At 45.7% G+C, this 26,795-nt stretch overlaps 1 protein-coding gene across 1 annotated transcript in view; it reads right to left on the minus strand.

Annotated features, from left to right (window-relative positions):
- SCD5 (stearoyl-CoA desaturase 5) overlaps nucleotides 7,195-26,795 on the minus strand; it is a 175,141-nt gene continuing 155,540 nt past the window's right edge. Inside the window, exons 4-5 of the mRNA XM_018049650.1 lie at nucleotides 13,121-13,353; nucleotides 7,195-8,696 (exon numbers count right to left, since the gene is read on the minus strand). Of these exons, the coding sequence (XP_017905139.1) occupies nucleotides 8,506-8,696; nucleotides 13,121-13,353 (424 nt within the window). The 3' untranslated portion in view covers nucleotides 7,195-8,505. The remainder of the gene's footprint in view (nucleotides 8,697-13,120; nucleotides 13,354-26,795) is intronic.

Here is a 26,795-nt window from a genome sequence, read left to right on the forward strand (position 1 = left end):
ACATCGCTCACTCACTCTTGCTTTGAGACCCTGGATATCCTAGTAAGCAGCCCAGGTCATCTCCCAGCAGTGATCACAATGACCACAGCGTGTACCTGGCGTGGACACCCACCCTCACACACAGCGTCGTCACATTGAGACAGGCTGGGACGTGGGGCCCTGTGCTGCAATGCTGCAATGGGTGCTCCTGGACACACTTCTCCTCGAGCAACAAAAGGCAAAGAAACTATATGGAACTAAAAATAACTGCGTGCATGCATAGTGGGGCAAATTTTGGCAAAGAGACCAAAAAACCTGTTACCTTTGAGGAGCCTGGAGCAAAAACCGAGTGTCAGGAGCAAAAGCAAGTTACGGCCCATGTCCCCTGCACACTGCATCACCCGAGGGGTAGGCAAACCACCTAAGCCACTCCTCCGCCAGACCCCTGGGCACATCCCTACCCACATCCCTACCCCATATAAGGACAAGCTGCCCCTCCTAGCCGGGAACAAGCAAGTCAGGGAACCTGTTGTTTCTTCTCCCGCCCCTCCACTGCCCCCCCCCCGACACACACTGCAGCGGGGCCCCAGTAAAGCCTTGCCTGAATTTCTTATCTGGCCTCTAGTCAATTTCCATTGATTGGGGAAGGCGAAGAACCCTGGTCCCAGGAGAGGAGCACTGTCCACACGCAGCTCCTCTCTTTCCACAAGCTGTGAGCACAGGCTTAAGCAAAATCTGGTGTTAAAAACACAATCACACCCCATCCAGTGGGAACCGGTGGTTTTGGCCACGGGCCACAGGGTGGGTGGGGTGGGAACGGAGGGGTGGTGCCTAGCAGTTGGCGCTTCTATTAGAAAAGCAACTTGGGAGATTCTCTTTCAGTGACGGGAAGGGAGGAAAGGGCGGTGGAGAAGGGATGCTGAGGTAGTGAACCCCGAGTTGTAGGGATCTGGAGAGATGGTCGCAGGCAGAGTCTCTTTCCACCAGCAACTGTGGTTCAGGAAGGGTCCTTCCTGGTCCGACTAGCCTTGTGAGGAAGGGCACTTTCTGGGGCCAAAGCCTGCACAGGCCAACCGGCTCCGGTGCTGCCAGCCACTCTTCTCATTTTGCATCCTGTGAGGAGGCAGGAGGTAGCTGGCTGATCTTCCACATGGGGAGTCAGAGGTGTTGTGGTGGGGGTGGGGAATGGAAGTGGGGGTGAGGGGTGGAGGGTGGGGAAAGGGGGAGGAGAAGGAAAAGGCCGCTGTCCTGGAGCCCACAGGAAGCTGCGCACGGGCTTTGTGTCTCACGGGCATTCCTGGGCGAGCATGTGCCTTCCTCCTGTGATGGTGCAAACTTAGAACCAGGAACATTCCTGGGGTAGTGGAGAGGGAGGATGGGGAGGTGGACACCACAGCTCCCCAGGGAGAACAAGAGGATTTCCCCCGCCAACCCCCAACATCGAGGAAGGGTAAAGACAGGTCTGTGGGGCTCATCAGTTCAGTTCAGTTCAGTTAAGTCGCTCAGTCATGTCCAACTCTTTGTGACCCCATGAATCGCAGCACACCAGGCCTCCCTGTCCATCACCAACTCCCGGAGTTCACTCAGACTCACGTCCATTGAGTCTGTGATGCCATCCAGCCATCTCATCCTCTGTCATCCCCTTCTCCTCCTGCCCCCCATCCCTCCCAGCATCAGAGTCTTTTCCAATGAGTCAACTCTTTGCATGAGGTGGCCATAGTACCGGAGTTTCAGCTTTAGCATCATTCCTTCCATAGAACACCCAGGGCTGATCTCCTTTATGAATGGACTGGTTAGATCTCCTTGCAGTCCAAGGGACTCTGAAGAATCTTCTCTAACACCACAGTTCAAAAGCATCAATTCTTTGGCGCTCAGCTTTCTTCACAGTCCAACTCTCACATCCATATATGACCATTGGAAAAACCATAGCCTTGACTAGACGGACCTTTGTTGGCAAAGTAATGTGTCTGCTTTTGAATATGCTGTCTAGGTTGGTCATAACTTTTCTTCCAAGGAGTAAGTGTCTTTTTATTTCATGGCTGCAGTCACCATCTGCAGTGATTTTAGAGCCCCCCAAAATAAAGTCTGACACTTACCCTGACCTAAAAATGGGGAAATTTTAAAAAGGATTGTAAAGTTTCTTTCTTCCTTCCCTGTTTTTCACATGAGCAGCCATGGAGAACACAACTGGCTTTCAGTCTCCTGTGTAATTGGGGACAGGATTGAAATGGATAAATGAACCTCCCAGGTAATCCCCAAGCTTATTCTTTTCCATTAGCTTCAACCTCTCCCCTGAACAAATCTATCCCAGCTCCTGATGAGGAGAAAAATGAGCTACCGAAGCATAAAGGACATTGCAAGCCAGACCTGTCCTCTGATAGGAGTGTGAAGGCTCAGGAAAGAAGGCAGAGGTGCAGAGGGAACCACCTGGGGCTGGACAGAGCCAGCCTGTGGGGCCTTCTGTCTGCAGAGAGGACAGACTTACAGAACTGGACAGGATAACCCATGGATAACCCAATCCCCCAATCCAGTTGGTTCCTATACAGTGGAGGGAGTGAGGTGGACACAGAAGCGCTGAGAGGTTAAAATTGCAGGGAAAGCAAAACTTTTCTTTTACCCTCTTACTGTCAAGGCAGAGTTAAGTTGACATAAGACGGATTGTGGTGCTGGAGAAGACTCTTGAGAGTCCCTTGGACAGCAAGGAGGTCACACCAGTCAATCCTAAAGGGAATCGACCCTGAATATTCATTGGAAGGACTGATGCAGAAGCTGAAGCTCCAATACTTTAGCTACCTGATGCAAAGGGCCAACTCATTGGAAAAGACCCTGATCCTGGGAAAGACTGAGGGCAAGAGGAGATGGGGTGACAGAGGATGAGATATTTGGATGGCATCTCCATGGACATGAATCGATGGACATGAATTTGAGCAAACTCTGGGAGATCGTGGAGGAAGAGTCTAGTGTGCAGCAGTTCGTGCGTGTGTGACCACCAGGTTACTCTGTCCAAGGGATTTTCCAGGCAAGAATACCAGAGTGGGTTGCCATTTCTTTCTCTAGGGGATGTTCCTAACCCAGGAATCGAAACTGTGTCTCCTGCATTGGCAGGCAGATTCTTTACCAACTGTGCCACCTGGCCATGCCATGTGCGGCAATCCCTGGGGTCGCACAGAGTCAGACACAACTTAAGCAACTGAACAAAAACAAAGATGGATTCGCAGGAGAAAAGCATACCGATTTTTATTCTTACATGGACATGGGAACTTTCACAGAAAAAATGAAGACCCCCCCATTCTAAATGGATAAATAACAAGGTCCTACTGTATAGCACAGGGGGCTATATCCAATCACCTGGGATAGACATGATGGAAAAGATATTTTAAAAAGAATGTATATGTGTGTCGTGGTCACTATACTGTACAGTGGAGATTGGCACATTGTAAATCAACTATACTTCCATAAATAAATTTAAAATAAGACCCCCAAAATGGTTGGGTCTAAGAGCTCATATACTAGGTTGAACTAATTTCCCTGGTGGCTCAGATGGTAAAGAATTCGCCTGTAATGTGGGAGACCTGGCCTCGATCCCTGGGTTGTGAAGATACCTTGGAGGAGGGCATGACACCCCACTCCAGTACTCTTGCCTGGAAAATCCCCACGGACAGAGGAGCCTGGTGGCCTATGGTCCATGGGGTCACAAAGAGTCGGACACGACTGAGCGACTCAGCACAGCACTAGGTTGAACAGAGAGTAGTAACTGTGAAAAGGTAACTGAAATATATGGGGCTGCTCAAGGAAGATAAGGGCTATTTGAACAAAGTTTGTACTGATTTCTCTTGGCACCTTCTCCCTGTCTGTGGAGATAAGAATGTTTCTTTCCTCTTGGTACAGAGAGGGCATCTTTCACACTGGAGTTTTGTCTTCTGCTTTTAAGAAGGAAAAAGGAAGTCAGGGCGCCTTCTTGCATTTGCTGTTTTAAAAATATCTCTAACTCAAAATAATCTTATGTCAAACTAGCTTGTTTGGCCATATTCTACTACCTTTTACCATCCAGCTAGTTAGTAGCAAAACAAGAACTGGAAGTTGGTCCTCCTCACTTCTGGTCTGTGGTTATTTGACTACATCTCAGTTTCCTTCTCACGACAAGCACTCACCCATGGTGATTGTTTCCTTGGTGGTCTAGGAAGCACCAGGCCCTATGCTCGAGGCCTCTGGGGTTCGAACATAGTATTACTCTTATTTTGTGGATGAGGACTCAGGTTCAGAGCGGCTCAGTGGATTAGTAAATGGCAACTTCAAGTGTGTGCTAAGTTGCTTCAGTCATGCCCAACTCTTCCTGACCCAGTTAATAACATTGTATCCAACCAGTCCATCCTAAAGGAAATCGGTCCTGAATATTCATTGGAGGGACTGATGCTGAAGCTGATACTCCAATACTTTGGCCACCTGATGGAAAGAGTTGATTCATTTGAAAAGACCCTGATGCTGGGAAAGATTGAAGGTGGGAGTAGAAAGGGATGACAGAGGATGAGATGGTTGGATGGCATCACTGACTCAATGGACATGGGTTTGGGTAAACTCCGGGAGTAGGTGATCGATAGGGAGGCCTGGCGTCCCTGTCTGATTGATTGTATAAAAAAAAAAAAAAACTGACTGATTGTATATTTGAAAGTTTGTAAGAGGGGAGATCTTTAAAATTCTCATCACAAGAAATAAATTATCTAACTATGTGTGGTAACGGTTGTTAACTAGACTTACTATGGTGGTCATTCTGCAGTACATAAAAATATCAAATCACAGTGCTCTACACCTGAAACTAATATAACGTTATATGTCAGTTTCATCTCAGTTGGGGGAAAAAAAGTGAATTCAAGCTCAGGTCTCTGCAAGTGAAAGTCTTAGTCGCTCAGTCGTATCTGACTTTGCAACTCCACGGATTGTAGTCTACTGGGCTCCTCTTTCCATGGAATTCTCCAGCAAGAATATGGAGTGGGTTGTCATGTCCTTCTCCAGGGGATCTTCCCGACCCAAGGATCAAACCTGGGTCTCCTGCATTACAGGCAGATTCTTTACCGTCTAAGCCACTAGGGACTCCCACTTTCTGGTCTCTGAGTCCGGTGCTATTTCTACTACTCTACTAAGCTGGGGTCTTTGGCAGTACTTTCTTTTATTATTTTTCATGGGTTATACTTACTTTTACTGCTTCACTATATGTTGGAAATAAATGAGACACATACAATTTTTTATTTTTACTGAGAACACTCTTTGCTTTTGGCCTCAGTCTGTGGTTTCCCACTCAGACTCAATTATTTCCCCTCGATTTTGACCTCCTAGGTTCTGGGAAGGCTTGAGAGGTGCTTGCAATCTGGACACAAGCATATTCCTGTGCTGCTGCTAGTGAACGTTAGGGCTGGGTGGGACCTGAGACAGAGTCTCATTTCATCCCTTCTCCTTACAGATGAGAAAGCTGCATCCTTAGATGCTGCAGAGGCCTGGGGGAAGGTGAGTATGGAAGCCTCTGGTGTGCTCTCACCTTCATCCACTCCATCAACAGTCCTTGGTGGCGGGGAGGGGAGGGGAGAAGGGGAGGGTGGGATGAATTGGGAGAGTAGAACTGACAGATATACACTGCTACTGCTGCTGCCAAGTCGCTTCAGTGGTGTCTGACTGTGTGACCTCATAGACGGCAGCCCACCAGGCTCTTCTGTCCCTGGGATTCTCCAGGCAAGAACACTGGAGTGGGTTGCCAATTCCTTCTCCAATGTATATACTACCATGTGTAAAGTAGATAGCTAGTGGGAAGCTTCTGTATAGCATGGGGAACTCAGCTTGGTGCTCTGTGATGACCAGAAGGGTGGGATGGGGGTAGGTGGGAGGGAGATTTAAGAGGGAGGGGCTGTATGTATACGTATAACTGACTCACTTCATAGTACAGCAGAAACTAACACAATGTTGTAAAGCAATTATCCTCTAATAAAAAATAATAATAAAATGTGTAATTTGGGGTTGATTAAAAAAGAAAAAAAAAACATTGCAGTCCTTATCTCATTCCTGGGTAAAAATGTGGCACCCAGGACTTCCCAGGGGTCCAGCAGGTAAGACTTCTCGACACCAATACAGGGGCTCAGGTTCAATCCCTGGTTGAGGAACTAAGATCCCACATTCCATGAAGCACAACAAAAATAGATTTTAAAAAAATGTGGCACTCAATTTCAGAGGAGTATAAATCCAGAGGTTCTGGATTTACTTGGATTAGCTGTGAAACAGCCTCCTTTCATGAGAAGATTACAAAGATTCCAAGTGTAATCTTTTCTATTAATAGACAAGAAAATAAGTTTAGTACTTTGACAGCTCAAAAATTCACAGAAATATGGCCAATCAGAAATATGGCCAAATATGGTGGATATAGATTCGTCTTGGACTATATCTACACTCTACCAACACTGCATTCAGAGTCTTAGCAACATATGGTTAGGGTATGGAGCAGCTGAACAATGCCGCCTCATAAGAGTCCTTATGAATGAAATCCAGTCTGGCCCCCACTGAGGGCTGGCCTCTCACTCAACTGCAGGCAGGCTAGGACGTTGACAGCTGACGGCCAGAGCGCTGCTTTGGGGCAAAAGATGGGCAGAGAGTGAGGAGCATGGAACGGAGCAGAGCTGAGAGGCAGGGCTGGAGTGAGAGTTGAGTCCATCAGCCCACCTCGGCAGGGCTGTGGGGAGGAAGGGATGCTTCGTGATGTTTTGATGACATATAGGAGTTGGGTTCCCGTGTGTCAGCTCGAAGCAGTACAAGCAAAGGTGTTGGTGAGTGAGAAATGACACCACTGGGGCAGCAGGGGTCCCCAAACTCTGGGATCTAATGCCTGATGGCCTGAGGTAAAGCTGATGCAGTAAAGTGCACAATAAATGTAATGCACTTGAATCATTCCGAAACCACCCCCCCCAACACACTCACCCCAAGTCTGTGAAAAAATTGTCTTTCACAAAACCAGTCCCTGGTGCCAAAGGTTGGGGACTGCTGCTCTACAGTCCAAATATGACCTGCTGATTTTCCCTCTGGTTATGCGTAAGACTGATGGGATAGGAGAGGTCCTGTCTTAGGGGCTGTTGTTAGCCCAGAGCCCAAATCAAACGTGCATTATGTGGTCATCACAAAGCATAAGGCACCCTTGAGGGACATTCAAACTAGGTTTAAGTATCAGGTCAGGAACACCAACGAATTCATAATCATTTATTGTGAATCACTCATAGTTTACACATTATTAATGGCAAAAATAACACCGTTAAACACCTGCTGGATGAAGAACTTTATTATGACAATTCCTTACCGGCGTCACTTCTTTTCAAAAATGTAAATTTAAATCCTACATCTTCCCTATCTTTGCAGCACTATCTTCGAAGTGCTCTGATGCCAAACTATAAGGCTCTCTTTTGCTCTAACATCTAACACAAAGGGCACGCTGTCCCATTAATTCGACATGCTCTTTACAAGGCGACTTAACACACAAATTTTTTTAAAATCCAGAGGCTACATAATGATCACTTTATGTCTTGCTGCAAAATCAATGAAGGCCGCATGCAGGTGAAACATTTGTAGACACTGAGTTCTAGATAACTGTTGGTTATTCAGATCTGATGACCTGGTGGGGAAAATTAATATGCTTATTTAGCAGGAGTAGGTAAAGTACATGCATCAGTGGCTAGGATCAATTAGAATATAAATTAGGTGTCTAAACATTTAAATGAGAGCTTCATTTGAGCTTCATTTGATGTCTGGCACTTCTGAGTTCTACATCTTAAAATGACAATAGCAAAGAGAACAAAATCAAACACTTAAAACAGGCACTGATTTATAGGGTCAGCTGGACGGACAGCTCAGGACACAAAACTAGCTGAGCAGTGAACAGACCCCTTGAAGCAAAGAAAGTGGAACATCAACAAGCTGGAAACAGGGCAAAAAAATAAGAGAGCCATTTCCTGTATTCTCATTTTTTAACATTTTCAATTTTCTTACTTTAAAGCAACAACAAACACACACAATAATTACAAAGCAGAAACATTCTTTCCTTACTACTTAGACCCTCTCTTTTGTCTTCCACCCTGCCTCTCTGCTCCTTCAGATAGTCTGTTTGAAAATAAGGTTGGGTTTAAAACAGAAAACAAAGGCTCTCCTGAATCACACTGAAAGAATGTGAAATTCCTTCATCCTGTCAGGGTTAACATCATGTACAAGTACAAGCACATGACGATGTATGTTTGAATGACATGTTGTAGCTATAGCGATTAAATCACATGTCCGCGTTCTAGTGTTAAAGCATAGTTACACTGACTTTTAAAAAATTCTCTTCATTGATAGTTTGTATCGACATTATTTTGAGACCAACGAGAAAAATCCGCAAACTGCGTGGATTCTGTTCTCTCCCCAGCTTGCGCCCCCTCCCACGATCCAATGAACAAGAGTAGTGTAGTAACAAAGGCCGTGAACCGAGGCGTCGTTGACAGCACGCGCAGATGCAGGGTCCAGAAGTCAGGCGCTCCCGTCTCCAGTCCGGGCTTTCCGGGCTTCGATCATCTGCTTGGTTGCCCGTTTGCGGTCAGTGGCTAGCCCCAGCCAACACATGAAGTCAATGAACCAGGTGGTTGGGTTGAAATTTAAGCCAAATTCACTCGCAGAGTAGTCAAAGGGAAAGGTGTGATGGTAGTTATGGAAACCTTCACCTGGAAGACAAAGTAGGCTTGAAATAACACTATCAGCACCTCTCTGCAGAGCTTTTAAATGCCACGAGATTGCAAGACCCTGTGTTAGGCTCCATGGGGAAAAAAAATCTTACAGAAGGTGCCTATGTACAAACCTACAAAGATGTGTGGTATGCCATCTGTTGTACTGCACATGCATTTCAAGATACTGGACTGTAAGATTAGAGATGCTTTATTTTTCGTTTGCTTTTTATGTATGTATTATCTATGTGAAAAGTATTAGAGACCTATTACAGTTCAGTGCTATATAGCCGATTGTGTTAGATGGCTACCTAGGCTAACTTTGTTGGATTTCTGAACAAACCGGACTTCCGAACTTGCTCTTGGAATAGAACGTGTTTGTATGTAGGGGACTTACTGTACTTGCCGTCTGCCCTTAGGGAGCATTCACTGAATTGGCTAGACAAACGATAGGAACAAAAAAATAACAATAAAGTTATCAGCATAAAGTCTCAAGATGAATTTTCCCTGTGAACTGGTGACATGCTCCCATGATTTTAGAGCTGTACTTCGGAAGCTAAATGCCGAATGGCTGATAACAGATCATCATTTTGATGTATGTTCATAAAAGAAAAATAGCCTCTGTCGACTGAAGGGATTAAAGGAAGACTTCTTGGGAAAACTCGGAAGAGATAAATGATAATCGTTCCCATAAGTAAGTGAATTAAGGAGTTGGATCTTTAAATATCCAAAATCTGCCTATATATTACTCTTCCCTTCACAGTGAGTAACTTTTCCTCCCTTACTGCCCCTCCCCCAGGGTGTTTTCAGGAGGAGTCTCACATCTTTTTTCATTTTTTTTTCAAACAGCTTTATTGAGATGTAATTCACCGTACAATTCACCCATTTAAAGTATCCAAGTTAATGGCTTTCAGTATGTTTGCAGAGTTGTGCAGGCATCCCCACAACGATCTTTATAACATTTTCACTACCTAAAAAGAAACTCCACTCCCCAAGGATGGATGGATGTTGAGCCCCATCCATCCCCCCATCCTTCCAGTCCTACTTTCTTTCTCTGTGATGGTTAAGTTTACATGTTAACCTGACTGGCCAAGGAGTGCGCAGATTAACCCTTATTTCTGGGTGTCTGTGAAGGTGTTTCTGGATGAGATTAGCATTTGAAGCAGTGGAGTCAGTAAAGTAGACGGTCCTCCTCCATGTGAGTGGGCATCAGCCAGTGCCTTAAGGGCCTGGAGGATGAATTGCCCCCTGTTTTCTGGACACTGATTGAATGTATATTTCATCTTCTCCTGCCCTCAGACTGGGACCTGCATCATCAGCTCCCCTAGTTCTCAGGCCTTGGTGCTCAGATTTAGTTATACCACTGGCTTTCCAGGGTCTCCTGCTTGCAGATGGCAGACAGTGGGACTCAGCCTCCGTAATCCCACCAGCCAGTTCCTCATCATCAATCTCTCCTCCTTCCCCCGCCCCGTTCCCGTAAACACACACACAGGCACACGCAGAAACAGAACACATCTGCCTCTATGCGGATGTGTATTGGCTTGGCCAAAAAGTTCGGTCAGGTTTCCATGTGATCTTACAGAACACACCCAATATATAGGTAGAGAGAGACTTATTATAAGCAATATTATATATATAATTACATATATATATATATTCCAGTATCCTTCCTGGGGAATTCCACAGACAGAGGAGCTAAGAGTTGGAGACAACTTAGCAACTAAACTACCACGTGCGTGTATATATATATATATATACATCGTCTCTGACTCTTTGTGACCCCAGGACCATAGCCTGCCAGGCTCCTCTGTCCATGGGATTTCCCAGGCAAGGATACTGGAGTGGGTTGCCATTTTCTTCTCATATATATACACACACATATACTGTCACAAAGAGTCGGACTCGACTGAGCAACTTTCACATTTACTTTTACTAATACAGTCTCTATAGATTGCCTTATTTTGAACATTTCGTGTAGATGAAATCAAATAATATGCAGTCTTTTGCGACTGGCTTCTTTCACTCAGTATACAGTTTTCAAGGTTGTAGCAGGTATCAGTACTTCATCTGTTTTTATTGCTGAAGAGTATTCCATGGTATGGATATACCACATTGCCTTCATCCATTCATCAGGTGAGTGACATTTGCTGTATTTCTACTTTTTAGCTGTTATGAATAATGCTGCTATGAACATTGATATACAAGTTTTTATGTGGACATACATTGCCTTTTCTCTAGGGTATAAATCTAGGAGTGGAGTTGCTGTATCCTATAGTAACCATTTTTAACCATTTGAGGAACCACCAGATTCCTCCTTTACTTCTTAAGTGGCTACTGGTCACCATACAGTTCTTCTACTGACCACATTTGGAAGATTCTGCTGTACGATGAGTCCATCAGATGGATCAGTCTGTGGTCTGCGCTCTTCTTTTTAATTTAAGTCTTTTCTACCCATCATTCTTGGACTAGAGTTCTAGAGTTTCCCCCTATTTTTTAGAAACAAGCACTGTTCTAAGAACTCTGAACATAGCCCCCGGTCTCCCATATGGCTGGTGTAACAAGAGTCTTCTAGTGACCTTTATCAGGAAAGCTGGCTGAGAGTTCAGTGTAGACCTTGAGAGTCCTCAAGCCAACACCCAGTTTTTCAGGACCTGTGTCGTGGGCACATTCCTTGGGTTTCCTGGCCCACCATCCCCTATGTAAGGCGGTAACAGATGCATGGGGCCCACTCTTGTCGCTCTCAGTCACCACTGGATGTGGCTTCCCTCACCACGATTCTTATTAAAGACAAAGAGCGAGATGAAGAGAAAACAACAGAAGGGGTCAGGAAGCTCACACTTTTCTCTCTGCTTATCAAGTTATTCCCAAAGCGAAATCGGGTCTTTATTCAACTTACATCGCTCTTGTCAACACAAGATCCCTAGGGTCTTAATGAATGGGTGACCCGTACACCACGATAGCAGAAATTCATTGCAGAGTGATGCAGAGACTGTTTATACTTAACAGCAGGAAACTTCCTTCCTGGGTTTGGTCTCGAGCTCAAGCTTAGCTTATACAGAAGCCCAAGATGCTTCTATAAAGACACAGCTGTGCAACCCCATGGACTGCAGCCTGCCAGGCTCCTCTGTCCATGGGGATTCTCCAGGCAAGAATACTGGAGTGGTTTGCCATGCCCTCTTCCAGAGGATCTTCCCAACCCAGGGATCGAACCCAGGTCTCCCGCATTGCAGGGGGATTCTTTACAAACTGAGCCACAGGGAAGCCCAAGAATACTAGAGTGGGTAGCCTACCTCTTCTCCAGGGATCTTCCCAATCCAGGAATCGAACCTGGGTCTCCTGCATTGCAGGCGGATTCTTTACCAGCTGAGCTACCAGGGAAGTCCTGGTAACATTTATCAATCACTTATTGTGTACCAACCACAGGGCTGAATTCTTCAAAGGGTATTAATACTTATAATCCTCACATCACTCAGCTAGCTGTTATGAATAACCCTACTTTAAAATGAGGATGGAAGTGCACAGAAGGGACAAGTTATTTGCCTAAGACCATTAGGCTAGTAAGGAAAACAATATCCCTGAAGGCTTGTTTCCTGCTAAGCACTGCTGCAAACACTAGGTAACCTAACCCTATGGTGACCCTGGGCAAAGGTCAACGCTACTCTTATCCCCACTTTACAGAAGAGAACACAAGGTGGGGAGGAGCCTGCTAACTTGCCCAGAGATTGAGCAGAGGAACCAAGCCTCAACTAAGCCCGTCAGACTGACTCTTAACCATTCTGCGGTCCCACGAGATTGTCAAGGTCCCGTTTCTCTCCATCCCTCTGTTTGAGGGCCTTTTTTAAATGGTCAGCCAAATGTTGGACAGCTGAGGCTAAGAGCGGTCAGGCAATTTGAGAGCGACATCAACTGCTACTCCTCCTTTAGTAGGGAAATGGCTAGCGTAAAAATAAATAACTGCTAATTACTGATTACCTACTATGTGCCAGGCACCATACTAAGCAGATATCTATAGTATCTTATTTAATTCTCGTAACCCCCTTGAAAGTGAAGTGTGAGTCCCTCAGTCAGGTCTGACTCTCTGCGACCCCATGGACTGTAACCCCCCAGCCTCTGTCTATGGGGATTCTCCACGCAAGAATACTGGAGTGGGTTGCCATTTCCTTCTCCAAGGGATCTCCCCAACCCAGGGATTGAACCCATAACACCCTTATGAAGCAGGTATTCCTGTTTCCATTTCACAAATAAGAAAGCTGTAAACCAGAGAGTAAGAGGCTTGTCCAAGAGCCAGGATTCTAACGCCAAAGCCCAAATCCATTTCAGTCCACTCCACTCCCTTGCCTCCCTTGACATGTCCCGCAAAACCCCTGAGAAGTCAAGAAGGTCTGAACACCCACTGTCCCCAGGGGTTCCCACGTGACACTCACCAATGGCACCCAGGGTGACGAGCGGGTTCTGCCGAGGACTGATGTGCTTGTCATAGGGCCGGTTTCCATACATGTGGGCGACGCTGTTGACCAGCCAGGTGACGTTGAGTGAGATGGTGTAGCGGAGGATGGAGGCCAGGAAGTAGGAGTTCCACAGGCTCTCTCCCCAGATGTACCAGGGCACCAGCGTGGGGACTACGAAGCACATGAGCACCACGGTGATCTTGTAGTACCTGGAAAGAGGAGGAGGTCACACTGCCATGGGGCACCTGTTGATGGTGGCGGGGGGCAGTGAGCAAGCTGCAGGGGGAGTCAGGAATGATGCCAGTCAGTTCCATCAGCTCTTGGAGCCTGTTGTGTCTCTGTATGGGGGTCACAAACCCATCCACCTACCAGGGCAAGGCAGGTAACACCAACTTGAGAATTAGGGCAGGCAGAAGTTATAGGAAGTGATAGGACCCTCTGCAAACTTCAAAATTTCAAGTATTAAACAATCGGTACAGGTAAAACCCATGCATCTCCAAGCTACGTGTGTCCTACAAGCGACAGTTTGAGGGCTTCTATTTCTTTCACCAGTCAACCCGACAAACAGTTTTTGTTTTTTTTTTTAACCATAATTTCAAGAAATATCCAATATTCTTTGAATACTTTGCAGGCATGTGAATCTGTTTTAATGTAGCTCGGGAAAAAGATAAACAACCCTTCCTTAAATGTTCTCTGTCCATCTGCAATTATGTTCCAAACCAGCATAAAAATAAACAAGTATATGAACAAACATGGCCACATATAAAGCAAAGATTAAAAATAAACCATCAATAGTTTGCTTGCTGGACTTGTGTACCCAGCAAGTGTTTCCTGAGCGCCCCCTGTATACCAGGCCCCAAGGGCCAGTGGTACCAAGACAAATTTGACAAGAGTCCCTGCTCCGGTCATGTGAAACCTTTGGCTGTGTGGCACAGGCTCTTAGCAGGGACATGAAGGGGCTGTGAAATGAAAATGTCCAAAGCTGCCTGTTCCAGAACTTCCCGGGAGGTCCAGCGGTTAAGACTCCACACTTCCACTGCAGGGGCCACAGGTTCTATCCTTGGTCAAGGAACTGAGATCTCACATGCCACGCAGTTTGGCTAAAAAATAAACCAACCCCTGCCCCACTCCAAAACAACAAAACAAAACAAAGCTGCCTGGTCACAGCTGTTTTCTCCTCGGTTTTCCTTCGGCTGACCCAGCTCATGGGAGGCCTCCGTTAAAAGGCGCATGTATGAACCGGGATGGGGAGCAGCTTGAGGAAACAAGATGTGGGAGGTGGAAGAAATCTGACTTGAGTCCAGGTCTGATTCTTCACGGAAAACAAGCCTCTCTTTGTTTTTCCACTCTTTGTGTACACAGTGAGATGGTTCCCCAAACAGAGCATGAGGCAAGGGCTTGTATGTGGGTAGTTCATTTGGGGAAGTGACCTCGAGTAACAGGAGTAGGCAGCTGGGAAGAGGGAAATGAAAGGAGGGAAGAGTCAAGCTGTGGGTGCCCACTGCTGCGGGAGCTCCATGGGACACATTATAGCTCAGAATTCTCTCTAGGAATGAAAAGGGGACTGTTTTCCCGTTGGCCCCAGTTCCTCTTTGGTCAAGGGGTCTACGTGGGAGGTCAGCTCTCTCACACTTTCAGGTTTGCTTGGGTCAGAATGGCTGAGTGTAGTCATGGGCATCTCAGGTGGGCGTGGCAGAGAAGCCAGGGCAGGAAGTAGGCAGTGTGGCTGGGCACGTTGCTGGTGAGTTACACTTGTGCCGCAGGAACAGCTGGAGTGAAAAGGTGGGCTGGGAGTATGAGGCGGGCACAAGAGGTGTCCAACACAGGCAGGAATTACAATAACACACGGGGTTCTTGAGAGGAGCAAGTACGAATGCCAGCATGGGGAGCTCAGCTCGGGGCTCTGTGATGACCCAGAGGGGTGGGATCGGAGAAGGCAATGGCACCCCACTCCAGTACTCTTGCCTGAAAAATCCCATGGATGGAGGAGCCTGACAGGCTGCAGTCCATGGGGTCGCTAAGAGTCGGACACGACTGAGCGACTTCACTTTCACTTTTCACTTTCATGCATTGGAGAAGGAAATGGCAACCTGCTCCAGTGTTCTTGCCTGGAGAATCCCAGGGATGGGGGAAACTGGTGGACTGCTGTCTATGGGGTCGCACAGATTCGGACACGACTGAAGTGACTTAGCAGCAGAGGAGTGGGATGGGAGTGAGATGGGAGGGAAGTTCAAGAGGGAGGGGATATATGTATACACATAGCTGATTCACTTCGCTGTATAGCAGAAACCAACACAACATTGTAAGGCAATTATACTCCAATTTGAAAAACACTAATGCCTAATGGATACTATGTGCTTACTACATGTCCTGGTTATTCTGAGACCCATCCATGTACGGGCTCATTTAATTCTAACAAAAATTTAGGAGGAGGGCACCAGTAGTATCCTCATTTTACAGATGGGAAAATTGAGCCTTTTATAGGTTATATAGTTGGGTCAAGGTCACAAGGCTAATAAGTAGCAGGACCAAGATTCAAATCCAGGCAGAAGCATTTCAGAGACTATCAGGCTATTCTGATTTGCAAATAAAATCATGTAGGTTTTGCATATTGCTAGATGCACATAAGGGTCAGTTTCCACATAATTATCACTGTTTTTATTGGGCAACATATTAATCCATCAGGCTTCCCACGTGGTGCTAGTGGTAAAGAACCAACCTGCTAATGCAGGTAGACATAAAAGAGAGGGGTTCGATCCCTAGGTCAAGAAGATCCCCTGGAGGAGGGCATGGCAGCCCACACCAGTATTCTTGCCTAGAGAATCCCATGGACAGAGGAGCCTGGCAGGCTGCAGTCCATAGGGTTGCAGAGTTGGACGTGACTGAAGAGATTATCACGCATGCACGTTAACCTATCAGCACCCATTTCGGCATAAGATATGACTGCATTTTAGTGGAAGGAGGGTGCCTGGGAGGTCAGATGAGAGGCTGTAGTTGGAGGGGCAAAGACAACACACAGTGAAGAGATTGCTGGTCTGAGTCTGGGCTCCCAGAGTCCGATGCAGAAGGCTTTTGGGAAGATGCTTGAAGCAAGGAAGGCAGGATGGGCCCGGGGAGAAGGTCATGCACAGTGAGCCTTGGCAGATCCCGTGGAGCCGGGTGACTCCGCATCATCCAGCCCCTGGCCTCAGGGTGCCTCCTGAGCTGGGTGAACCCGTGTACAAGGGCAACTCCCCAGAAAGGACAGCAGCTGGGTGGGAGCATCCACTGAAGAGGGGATCTGCAAGAAGCACGCAGGCCGTGGCCAAGGGTCCTGGGAGCTTGTGGGGGTGTGTGAGGAGCCAGGGGGACGGGAAGCTCAGAGACGATGGTCTGCAGTGGCTGCTCATCGTGGGTGCCTCTGGGAAAGACAGGAAGCAGCTGAATGTTGTCCATAGGGCATCCTGCAACTCGGGTGGTTCCTTCTGTCCCTCCACTCTGGGTTACAATCCAGTACCTCTGAAAGGAGCCTCTCGAAGTCCTGTTCTTTTTTAAAATGCAGTTTCTTCCTTCCTACCTTTCCCGGCACCGGGGCTTAGTTGCCCCAAAGCATGTGGGATCTTTGTCCCCCAACTAGGGATCAAATCCATGTACCCTGCATTGCGAGTTGGGTTCTTAAACCACTGGATCACAAGGGAAGTCCCCCTAGTCCTGTTCTGAGCCACAGTCTGGGACCCTCATTTTGCTCCTGGAAAGGAAACAGAAATCACATATTAACGGCTGACTCTGTGCTGGATGCTGGGCTAAGCGTGCCATAGGCTTTCTCTCATTTACTCCTCGCCATGGACTCACGATAGGCACACTCCATCAATGAGGGTGCTGTGCCATGGTGCAGAGGGGCTGTGGTTTCCCGGGGAGAAGCCTGGCCCTTGCCATGACTCTCTTGCTTTGTCCCCACCCTATGGAATCCACCGTCTCTGGTTTGACTGCAGCCCACAGGCTTCGGCTTCAGTCTAACCATCCTTCTCTCTCAGAGGATTTCTATAGCCCCCTTGGACCAGGCAGGAAGCCCCAGGTTATTGTACTTCTCAGAGAGAAAGGATGGCTATAACTTTTGAAAGGGAAATAACAAGTGTTAATGACAATGTAGAGAAACTGGAACCCTTATGCATCACTGACGGGAATGGAAAGTGGTGAAGCTGCTGCTGCTGCAAAAAATAAAAGCTTCTCAAAAGGTTAAATATCAAATTATCATATGATCCAGCCATTCCAAATCTATGTATCTATTCAGAAGGTTGGAAAGCAGGGACTTGAACAGGCATTTGAGCACCAATGTTCATAGAAACATTATTAACAATAGCCACAAGGTGGAAGTAACCCAAGTGTCCATTAGTAGATGAATGGATAAACAAAATGCTGTCCATCCATACAATGGAATACTATTCAGCCATAAAAAAGAATAAACTTTTGATACAAGTCACAACATGGATGAAACTTGAAAATATGAAATAAACCAGGCACAGAAGGACAAATATGGTTACAATTCCACTTATACAAAGAACGTAGAAAAGGTAATTCATAGAGAAAGTAGAATGGAGATCACTAGGAATTGGGAAGGAAGAGGAAAGGAAAAGCAATACCTATTGCTTCATAGGTATAGGGTTGGTTTTTTTTTTTTTTTGAGAGTGATGAAAAATATTTGAATATAAAAGTGAAGATAGGTATACAACACTGTGCCACGTGCCAAGTTACTTCGGTCACGTCTGACTCTTTGTGACTCCGTGGACTGTAGCCCACCAGGCTCCTCTGTCCATGGGGATTCTATAGGCATGGGAATTCTATTGGATTGGGTTGCCATGCCCTTCTCCAGGGGATCTTCCAGACCTGGGTCTCCTACATTGGCAGGCGGATTCTTTACCACTAGCACCACCTGGGAAGTCCACATACAACACTGTGAATCTACTTAATGCTACAGAATCAATACACTTATGAACGGTTAAAATAATAAATAGCATGTTGTGTATATTTTACCTCAATAAAAGAGAGTGATGAAGGAACGTTTTCCTTGCTAACAGAAAGTGCTCAGAGGGAAAGATGGCGTCTCTTTTCTTCATAGCGTCTCCTGGACCCACCCCACTGGCACTACCCTTGTGACAGTGACAGGAAGGAGGATCAGAAAAGAAAGGAGACCTCTTCGGTTGACGGAGCAGAAAGATGGAAAGGCTCTTGAATGTGCTGCTGAGCCACCAAACTAACTGCCCCTTCAGTGGCTTTATTCCTGAGGTATTGCTCTGGGACAAGACAGGCGAGTCAAGAGGTTCTGTGGAGTAGCCAAAAGCCTTTTAGCATAATGTAGTGGACACTATGGTGAGGCATCCAGATTCCTCTTAGGATCAGAAGGCTTCATCTCCCAGGCGATGGCAATGCTGTCTCTGCCCAACGGAGTCATCTTGCCCTAAGTCACACCTTTTCCCAACAACCCCATCCAGTGACTGACCTAAAAGGGCAGAAGTCCATTACCCAGGTGGAGTACCACCGCTCCAACTCACCATGAATCTGAAGAATAAACCACCTGCAGGGCTGGCTGAAGCCTCCATTGAGACCAGTCAAGGCCCAGTTTCTTCCCTTCCTCAATCCTGTTTCTGTCCCTTCTTCCACAGGTGTTGACCCCAACAACCCTCCCCAGGAAACTTTCTACAGTGTAATATCCATCCCAGAGGCAACTTCAGGGTAACCTGTCTTGCCACAGGATAGACTGCTGGGCCTGTGGAGTGAGGCATAAAGTCAGATTCTGCAGAGTCTAGCACAGAGCCCTGCACAGAGCAGGCACTCCTAAATCTGTTTACAGGAACGGTTAGTCAATGATGAGTTCTCAGAAAAATAAAAGCACTTATGTGACTTCAGCAGGGCTGTTCAGAGTATGACTGATAAGATGCCAAGGTTTTCCAAAAAACCCACAAACTGCACAATGAATGTTCAGCCTGCTTTTGGGTTCCTCATGAGATGTTCATCTCTTGGACTGGTACCAACACAGGATTGTGTATATGAAGTCAACAACTCGATGAAAGACATTTGTGTTCCCTGAGACTCAACCCCCAGCTTCCACCAACAGGTTTCACTGTGAGGCTTCCTATGAAGGAGTCCTTGGGCCTGGAAAAGAAAACAACAGTCTTAAAGGCCCTTGCTGAATCATCTAACTTTGGGGAAAACAAAACTGAACTTTAAGTCCTGCCCTGATGCTCCGGGCCGGTTGCATCTACCTGGAACTTATCACCCCCTGCCCAGAAACCTCCCACCCCCTACATCTGCCCAGGAATTACTGCCCCCTGCCCAGGGGACTTATCACCCCCTGCCCAAAACCTCCCATCCCTTGTTCAACTACAAATGCCATCTCAACTAAAGATTACCCAAAATGTCTCGCCTGACTAACGCTTCCCTTATTGCTTCCACAAACCTCCCTTTAAATATGAAGCCTCCCTGATCCCTCTCATGCTCAGCCTTAGGCCAACTGTTGCCCCTCCTTGCCTGAATAAAGGTAACCTACCTCCAATGAGAAGGCAATGGCATCCCACTCCAGTACTCTTGCCTGAAAAATCCCATGGACGGAGGAGCCTCGTAGGCTGCAGTCCATGGGGTCGCTAAGAGCTGGACACGACTGAGCGACTTCACTTTCACTTTTCACTTTCATGCATTGGAGAAGGAAATGGCAACCCATTGAGGTCGTCTCTCCTTCTTTTCTGCCTTGGCCCAAACTATATCTTATATCCTACCTCCAGTTTAATGAGTGATTTCTGAGCATGAGCTTCTAGGTCATTCTCTGAGCTGCCAAATATGCTACATTTTTGGCAACATTTAAGATTAACAGCCAGTCTAACAGGTTTGGTCTTTTCTTGGAATGTGAGTGACTTCCTCTTTGTCTTTCTGTGAACGCTCAGATGGGAGTTATCTGATAGGAAAAGAAAGGAGATAGGAGAAGCTTCCTAAAACCATCAAGGGAGAAAGAAAAAGAAAGGGGTGAAGAGAGAAGGGGCGGTAGAAATCTGAGAACGACCCAAGGAAGAGTAGCTGCACCCAGAGACTCAAACGTTTAAGCCAAAATCACAAAAGTCAACACTCAAGCTCACCTTACAGTAACTTGGGAGGCGTGTCCTAGAGCTTCAAAGTGACAGTTTATAAGAGGAGACCCACAATAGATGTTGGAAACCTTTCAGTTCCCATCTCACAGTTGCTCATGACACCAGTATCAAAGTGGGAAGATGGTTTTCAGCATTCCAAGATATGCAGTCCATTGGGCTTTCCAGGTGGCGTTAGTGGTAAAAACAGCAACAAAAAACTCACCTGCCAATGCAGGAGACTTTAAGAGGTGCAGTTTCAATCCCTGGGTGGGTCAGATCTCCTAGAGGAGGGCATGGCAACCCACTCCAGTACTCTTGCCTGGAGAATCCCACGGATAGAGGAGCCTGGTGGGCTACAGTCCATGGAATTGCAGAGTCAGACACAACTGAAGTGACCAAGCACGCACGTGCAGTCCATTTTCACACATCAAATGCCATCACGCCACAACACTCCCGTCCAACTAGGCTTTGATTACAGGACATAGATATTGACACAGGCCCTAACCTTTCAATGCTTTGAAGAATATCCTTATGCCAATAAACTGGATCACAATAAGAACTGAAACATTAAAGGCCTTGAGATCAAAAGTTTTTTCTATGGAGAAGAATCAGGCATTTCATATATATATATATTCAAATCTGGGTGTGATAAGCATCTTAAAACTCTCATTTTTCTTCAGATGAAAAAGAAATTGCTGTTCTCTGTCTGCAAGCATCTCTTGTTGCTTGACTAACCCTTGCACAGCAGTCCGGTGCTGCTGGGGTGTGAGATCTTGAGAGTGAAATCTATTAGAGCATGAAAGAAGGGGAAATGACCTGCTGACTTCCAAACAGAGTCAGCTCAGGAAATGTGAAAAGAAGCAAATATAACGGGTGAGAGAGAAATTACAGTCCTCAAATGTATCGTAATGATGAGGGATGAGCCGTCACTGGCATCTTGATTAAATATGTTTGCTTCTGTGATTCCACTTACGGCCAAGTCAGAAATTCATCTTCCCTGCAATTTTCGCATCTTGTAGGGGACCAGGCAAAATCATCTGGGTGCTTACAATAAACATTTATTTTGAGGACAGATGATCTGCCCTGGCAGCTGGTTAAATGAATGGATCATTTCCTCCTTCCTTTGCATACTCTTTTATCGACCACCAGGAGGTGGAATATGTGATTTGTTTGGAGGCAGATCTGAAGACAGAAGCCCATTGATGGGCTTCAGAAAATCTTCCAGACTCTCTGAATTAAGTTGAAAAGAGGCTTCACCGCTGTACCCCGGAGCCTGCTTCTTGGATGCTTCAGTGTCTTTAAGTGAGAATGTTTCACGATGGCTGCATTTGAAGTATTCTCAGAAAGTTTTAATCACTCCAGATTTGTTTTTGACCCTTAGTTAGTCTTGACATCACTTTCCCTGTGCTACTTCACAATAAGCATTCCCTTAGAAGAAAACCTTTAACTAGACTACCTAGATGCATAATTCCCATATCCTGGCTAATTCTTCCCATGGAGGAACCAGAGATAGCAACCAGCCTCTCCATGAAAGCATCTCTGTCGGAAACTTGCAACGTGTGGGAAAAAAGACATATTTTTATTTTCTCTCCGACTTCAGCTTTATTTGCTTTTGAGGTCTGAATGTGGAGGCTAGTTGCATCTATCTACTTGATTTTAATTTGTCTTTGTACAAACAGCTTCCATGAGCTCACTAAGCAGCATTTCAAAAGATAAACACCATCACTGCAGAATTTTAACACAAAAGAGCATTATCCCTACCTCATTAACAATGAAGGACTTGAAGAAAAATGCCCAGACATATTGATTGCTAAGACCATGGAAGGAAGGTTAAAAGGACTTTTCCCTTTTCAAAGCTTTGATTCCATTATAATGAGCGCAGGACAAATTCTTTGAGGTTAGGCTTTGCCTTGATCTAATTCACATCATGCATTGTTCCTTGAACACAAAATGCTGGTTAACACAGCAGGTGCCCAATAAGTAGCTGAATTATTGACTTGCATGACAGGAGTCCACCTGTCTTTGGCCAAAAAATATTAAGTCAGTCCACCCTCAACTGTTTGATATTTAGGATTTCTCCAGTCTCCTCTAGAAATTTAAGTTGATTTAGACACTATGTCAATCTGTGTCTCTCTTGAGGATTTTTTGTCTTTGTCCTTCATTTCCCCCACTCTCCTCCCTCCCTTCCTAATTAGTTACCAATCGTTCTCAATAAATTATAAGAATGACAGATTAACTCCCGATGGTAACAGAATACGATGACTAAAGATGAACAATTAAAATTATTTACAAAATAACTTTAAAACAAAGTCACTGCACATCTACTTTCTCTCGTAAGACTGCACCCTTAAAACTGCATTCCACCTCGACTCTTGCTATCTGAGATAAACTGAACATCACGGGGACAACATAACCATTTTCTTTAACCTGGGACCCATGAAATTATATGCAAACTTTTTTTTTTGCATCTCCATTTTTCTGGGGTTCAAGGTCCACAGCTTTCATCAAATTCTCAAAGAGATATTCAATTCCCAAAAGAATGAAAGCCCAATATGTTAGGTTACTACTTTCTGCTTTGATCATGCTGTTGTTATTTAAGTCTTTTTTTCTCTGTTTCCTTTAGGATCTGGCCTAAGATTTAAGTAAGAAAATTTTAATTCATGTTAAAGAGTGGTCCTTTGATGTATTTAAAAATTTTTTTAAAGAGTGGTCCTTTAAAATATGAGATTGTCCTCCCTTCTCTATTTAAAGGTGAAATTTTTTATAGAATTAGTGACAGTAGATAGCATTCTGTGTGTGTGTGTGTGTGTGTGTGTGTGTGTGCTCATATGTGGATCTTGTACTGAAACGACAATAGCCAAGTGACAAGAGTACAATCCTCTTGCCCCACCCAAGGGAGTAAGGTTGATTCCCAAACACTATCAGTGATAAGTTACTCACCAGTAGCTGGTTTCTGCACAAGAAAGAAGCCACTGGAGTAATTTTGGCTATTTGCATGATCAATATCAACTGTTACAGATGAACTGATTTAGGTGGGCTGACTATGTTCCTTGTTGTGTGCAAAAATGAACAGGCTGACAAAACATGATTTTTTTTCCATTTCGTGTGGAAGAAGTATCACCCTTGTGCACAATGCATGCTTTCTAGCCCATGGTTTCCATCCCTAAACTCAAGCTGCACCATCCTTTCAAAGGTCTCCAGGACTTCAGAACTCAGCTGAAATCTGATTTCCTGCAGAAAGCTATCCTGGGACTTCCCTGGTGGTCCAGGGGTTAAGAAACCACCTTCCAGTGCAGGGGACGCCAGTTCGATTCCTGTTCGAGGAACTAAGATCCCACAAGCTGCGCGGTAACCAAGCCCGCTAGCCACAACTAAGACCCAACGCAGCTGAAAGTAAATAAATAGAAAAAAGAAAGAAAGCCTATTCTGGTAAATCTCCTCCCAAGTCTGCTGATTGCATTTTCCAATACCCCTCAGTACAACTGTGCTGTCAAGACTCAAGAAGACAACTACTTTAGACAGCTGGGTTTTCTTGCTAGTTGAAGATATAAACGTTTAATTACCCCTACTTTCTTTTAAATTGTTTGTGGCAAAGGATAAGATGGAATTCCATCCGATGGAATCTGAATCAAAATGGGAAATTTCTACATGAAAGGGGCCAAAAGATACAAATTTCCAGTTATAATTAGTAAGTCCTGGGTCTATAATGTGCATGGTAACTATAGTTAATAAAACTGTGTTACATACCTGTGTTGTATGCTCAAAAGTACCTAGGGGAATGGATCTTGAAAGTTCTCATCCTGAGATAAAGATTTGTAACTCTGTATGGTGAGGCATGTTAACTGGACTTACTGTGGTCATCATTCTGTATTATTTACAAATACCGAAGCATGTTGTTGTTCACCTGAAACTAATATAATGTTATGTCAATTATACCTCATTAAAGATGGGTATTTCTGGACTTCCTTGGTGGCAGAGTGGATTAAAAATCCACCTGCCAATGCAGGGGACATGGGTTCGATCCCTGGTCCAGGAAGATTCCACACGCTGTGGAGCGGACAAACCCACGGAGCACCTAAGCTCGCGGAGAGCCTAAGCCTGTGTACCATGACTGTTGAGCCTGAGCCCTAGAGCCCCTGCTCCAAAATGAGAGAAGCCACCTCAATGAGAAGCCGGAATACTGCAATGACGAGTAACCCCCAGCCAGGACGTGGAAGCAACCTAGATGTCCATCAGCAGATGAATGGACGAGAAAGCTGTGGTACATAGACACAATGGAATATTCAGTTCAGTTCAGTTGTGTCCGAACCTTTGCAACCCCATGAATCGCAAGGCCTCCCTGTCCATCACCAACTCCCGGAGTTCACTCAAACTCACGTCCATCGAGTCAGTGATGCCATCCAGCCATCTCATCCTTGGTCATGCCCTTTTCCTCCTGCCCCTAATCCCTCCCAGCATCAGAGTCTTTTCCAGTGAGTCAACTCTTCACATGAGGTGGCCAAAGTACTGGAGTTTCAGCTTTAGCATCAGTCCTTCCAATGAACACCCAGGGCTGATCTCCTTCAGAATGGACTGGTTGGATCTCCTTGCAGTCCAAGGACTGTCAAGAGTCTTCTCCAACACCACGTTCAAAAGCATCAATTCTTTGGTGGTCAGCTTTCTTCACAGTCCAACTCTCACATCCATACATGACCACAGGAAAAACCATAGCCTTGACTAGACGGACCTTTGTTGGCAAAGTAATGTCTCTACTTTTTAATATGCTATCTAGGTTGGTCATAACTTTTCTTCCAAGGAGTAAGCGTCTTTTAATTTCATGGCTGCAATGGAATATTACTCAGCCATTAAAAAGAATACATTTGAATCAGTTCTAATGAGGTGGATGAAACTGGAGCCTATTATACAGAGTGAAGTAAGTCAGAAAGAAAAACACCAATACAGTATACTAACGCATATATATGGAATTTAGAAAGATGGTAATGATAATCCTATTTGCGAGACAGCATAAGAGACACAGATGTATAGAACAGTCTTTTGGACTCTGTGGGAGAAGGCGAGGGTGGGATGATTTGAGAGAATAGCATTGAAACATGTATATTATCATATGTGAAAAAGACCGCCAGTCCAGGTTTGATGCATGAGACAGGGTGCTCAGGGCTGGTGCACTGGGATGACCCTGAGGGATGGGATGGGGAGGGAGGTGGGAGGGGAATTCAGGATGGGGAACACATGCACACCCATGACTGATTCATGTCAATGTATGGCAAAAACCACTACAATATTGTAAAGTAATTAGCCTCCAATTAAAATAAATAAATTTTAAAAAAAGAAAGTAATCCCTGTTTGCCACAACTAGAGAAAGCCTGAGCAAAGCCACCAAGACCCAGTGCAACCAAAAATAAATAAAATAAACAATAAAAATTTTTAATGGGAATTTCTATGTGCCAAATAAATAGTATGTGGAAATCAGTGCCCAGTTGTTGGTCCATCTTAATCAGTGAAAGTTGCTCAATCATGTCTGACTCTTGGTGACCCCATGGACTGTAGCCCACCAGGCTCCTCTGTCCATGGGATTCTCCAGGCAAGAATACTGGAGTGGGTAGCTCTTCCCTTCTCCAGAGGATCTTCCCAACCCAGGGATTGAACCCAGGTCTTCCTGACTGCAGGCAGATTCTTCACCATCAATTTTTTGAATTAACTTGACCTTCCATGATGGTGATGAGTGTTTTGGCCTGGGTTTCTCAAAAGGCAAGTCTAAGCAAAGCTTCTATGAATTACTCTATGTGGAGGGCTCAGTCCTGGGCAGACAGAATGTGGGCAGCAGGGAAAGTCAGGGGCTGGCCTGAGCTGGCCACTGCTTGACCCCTCAACCTGGGGGCTCCATCTTCCAAGAGGCCAGATGGGTGACGGAGACTTGGAACAACCTTTCTGGAAGGAAGAAGAGGGAAAAGTGCATCTACCAGCTGCCCTACATTGCCCACATCCCCACTACCACCACACGGAAACTTCTGGATTGTCAGCATGGGTGCTGAGAGGTGTCACAGGCTCCAGCACCAATAGAGACGCCCCAGTGCAGGAGGCTCAGGCATAAGGATAGTGCTGTCAGGATGAACCTGCCGGAAACCAGCTGGAGCGCAGAGAACTGCCGAGAATGAGGGGCTTCAGCCTCAGGATAGAGGCGGTCCAGACGTCTGTAATGTTGCCTAACAGCTGTCTGATACAATGAGCGTGAGCCTTAGACTCTGTTTTGCCCACAGGGTCTGTTAAGGTACGAAGCGCTCTTGGCCTCAAGTAACTGACTTATTATATGACTCAGTCATTACAAGAACTGAGTTCTTATATTTACTTATTAAACTTTGCCAATTCCACCTTTATTTTCAGGTGCACTGAAAAGCTGCCACTTCCGTTTGTCAGTTTTCCCACCTGCAGCAGCTTCCCTGTCTCCTTCTAACTTGCTCCTCTTAATCTGTGAAGGGTCCGAAAACCCTGGAGAGCTGAACTTGAATTTGCATGCAGATGGAGAATACACAGGCTCTGAGTCAGGGCCAAAGAGAGTA

This window comes from Capra hircus, chromosome 6 (genome assembly GCF_001704415.2).
Source record: "Capra hircus breed San Clemente chromosome 6, ASM170441v1, whole genome shotgun sequence".
In the NCBI taxonomy this organism is placed as follows: domain Eukaryota; kingdom Metazoa; phylum Chordata; class Mammalia; order Artiodactyla; family Bovidae; genus Capra; species Capra hircus.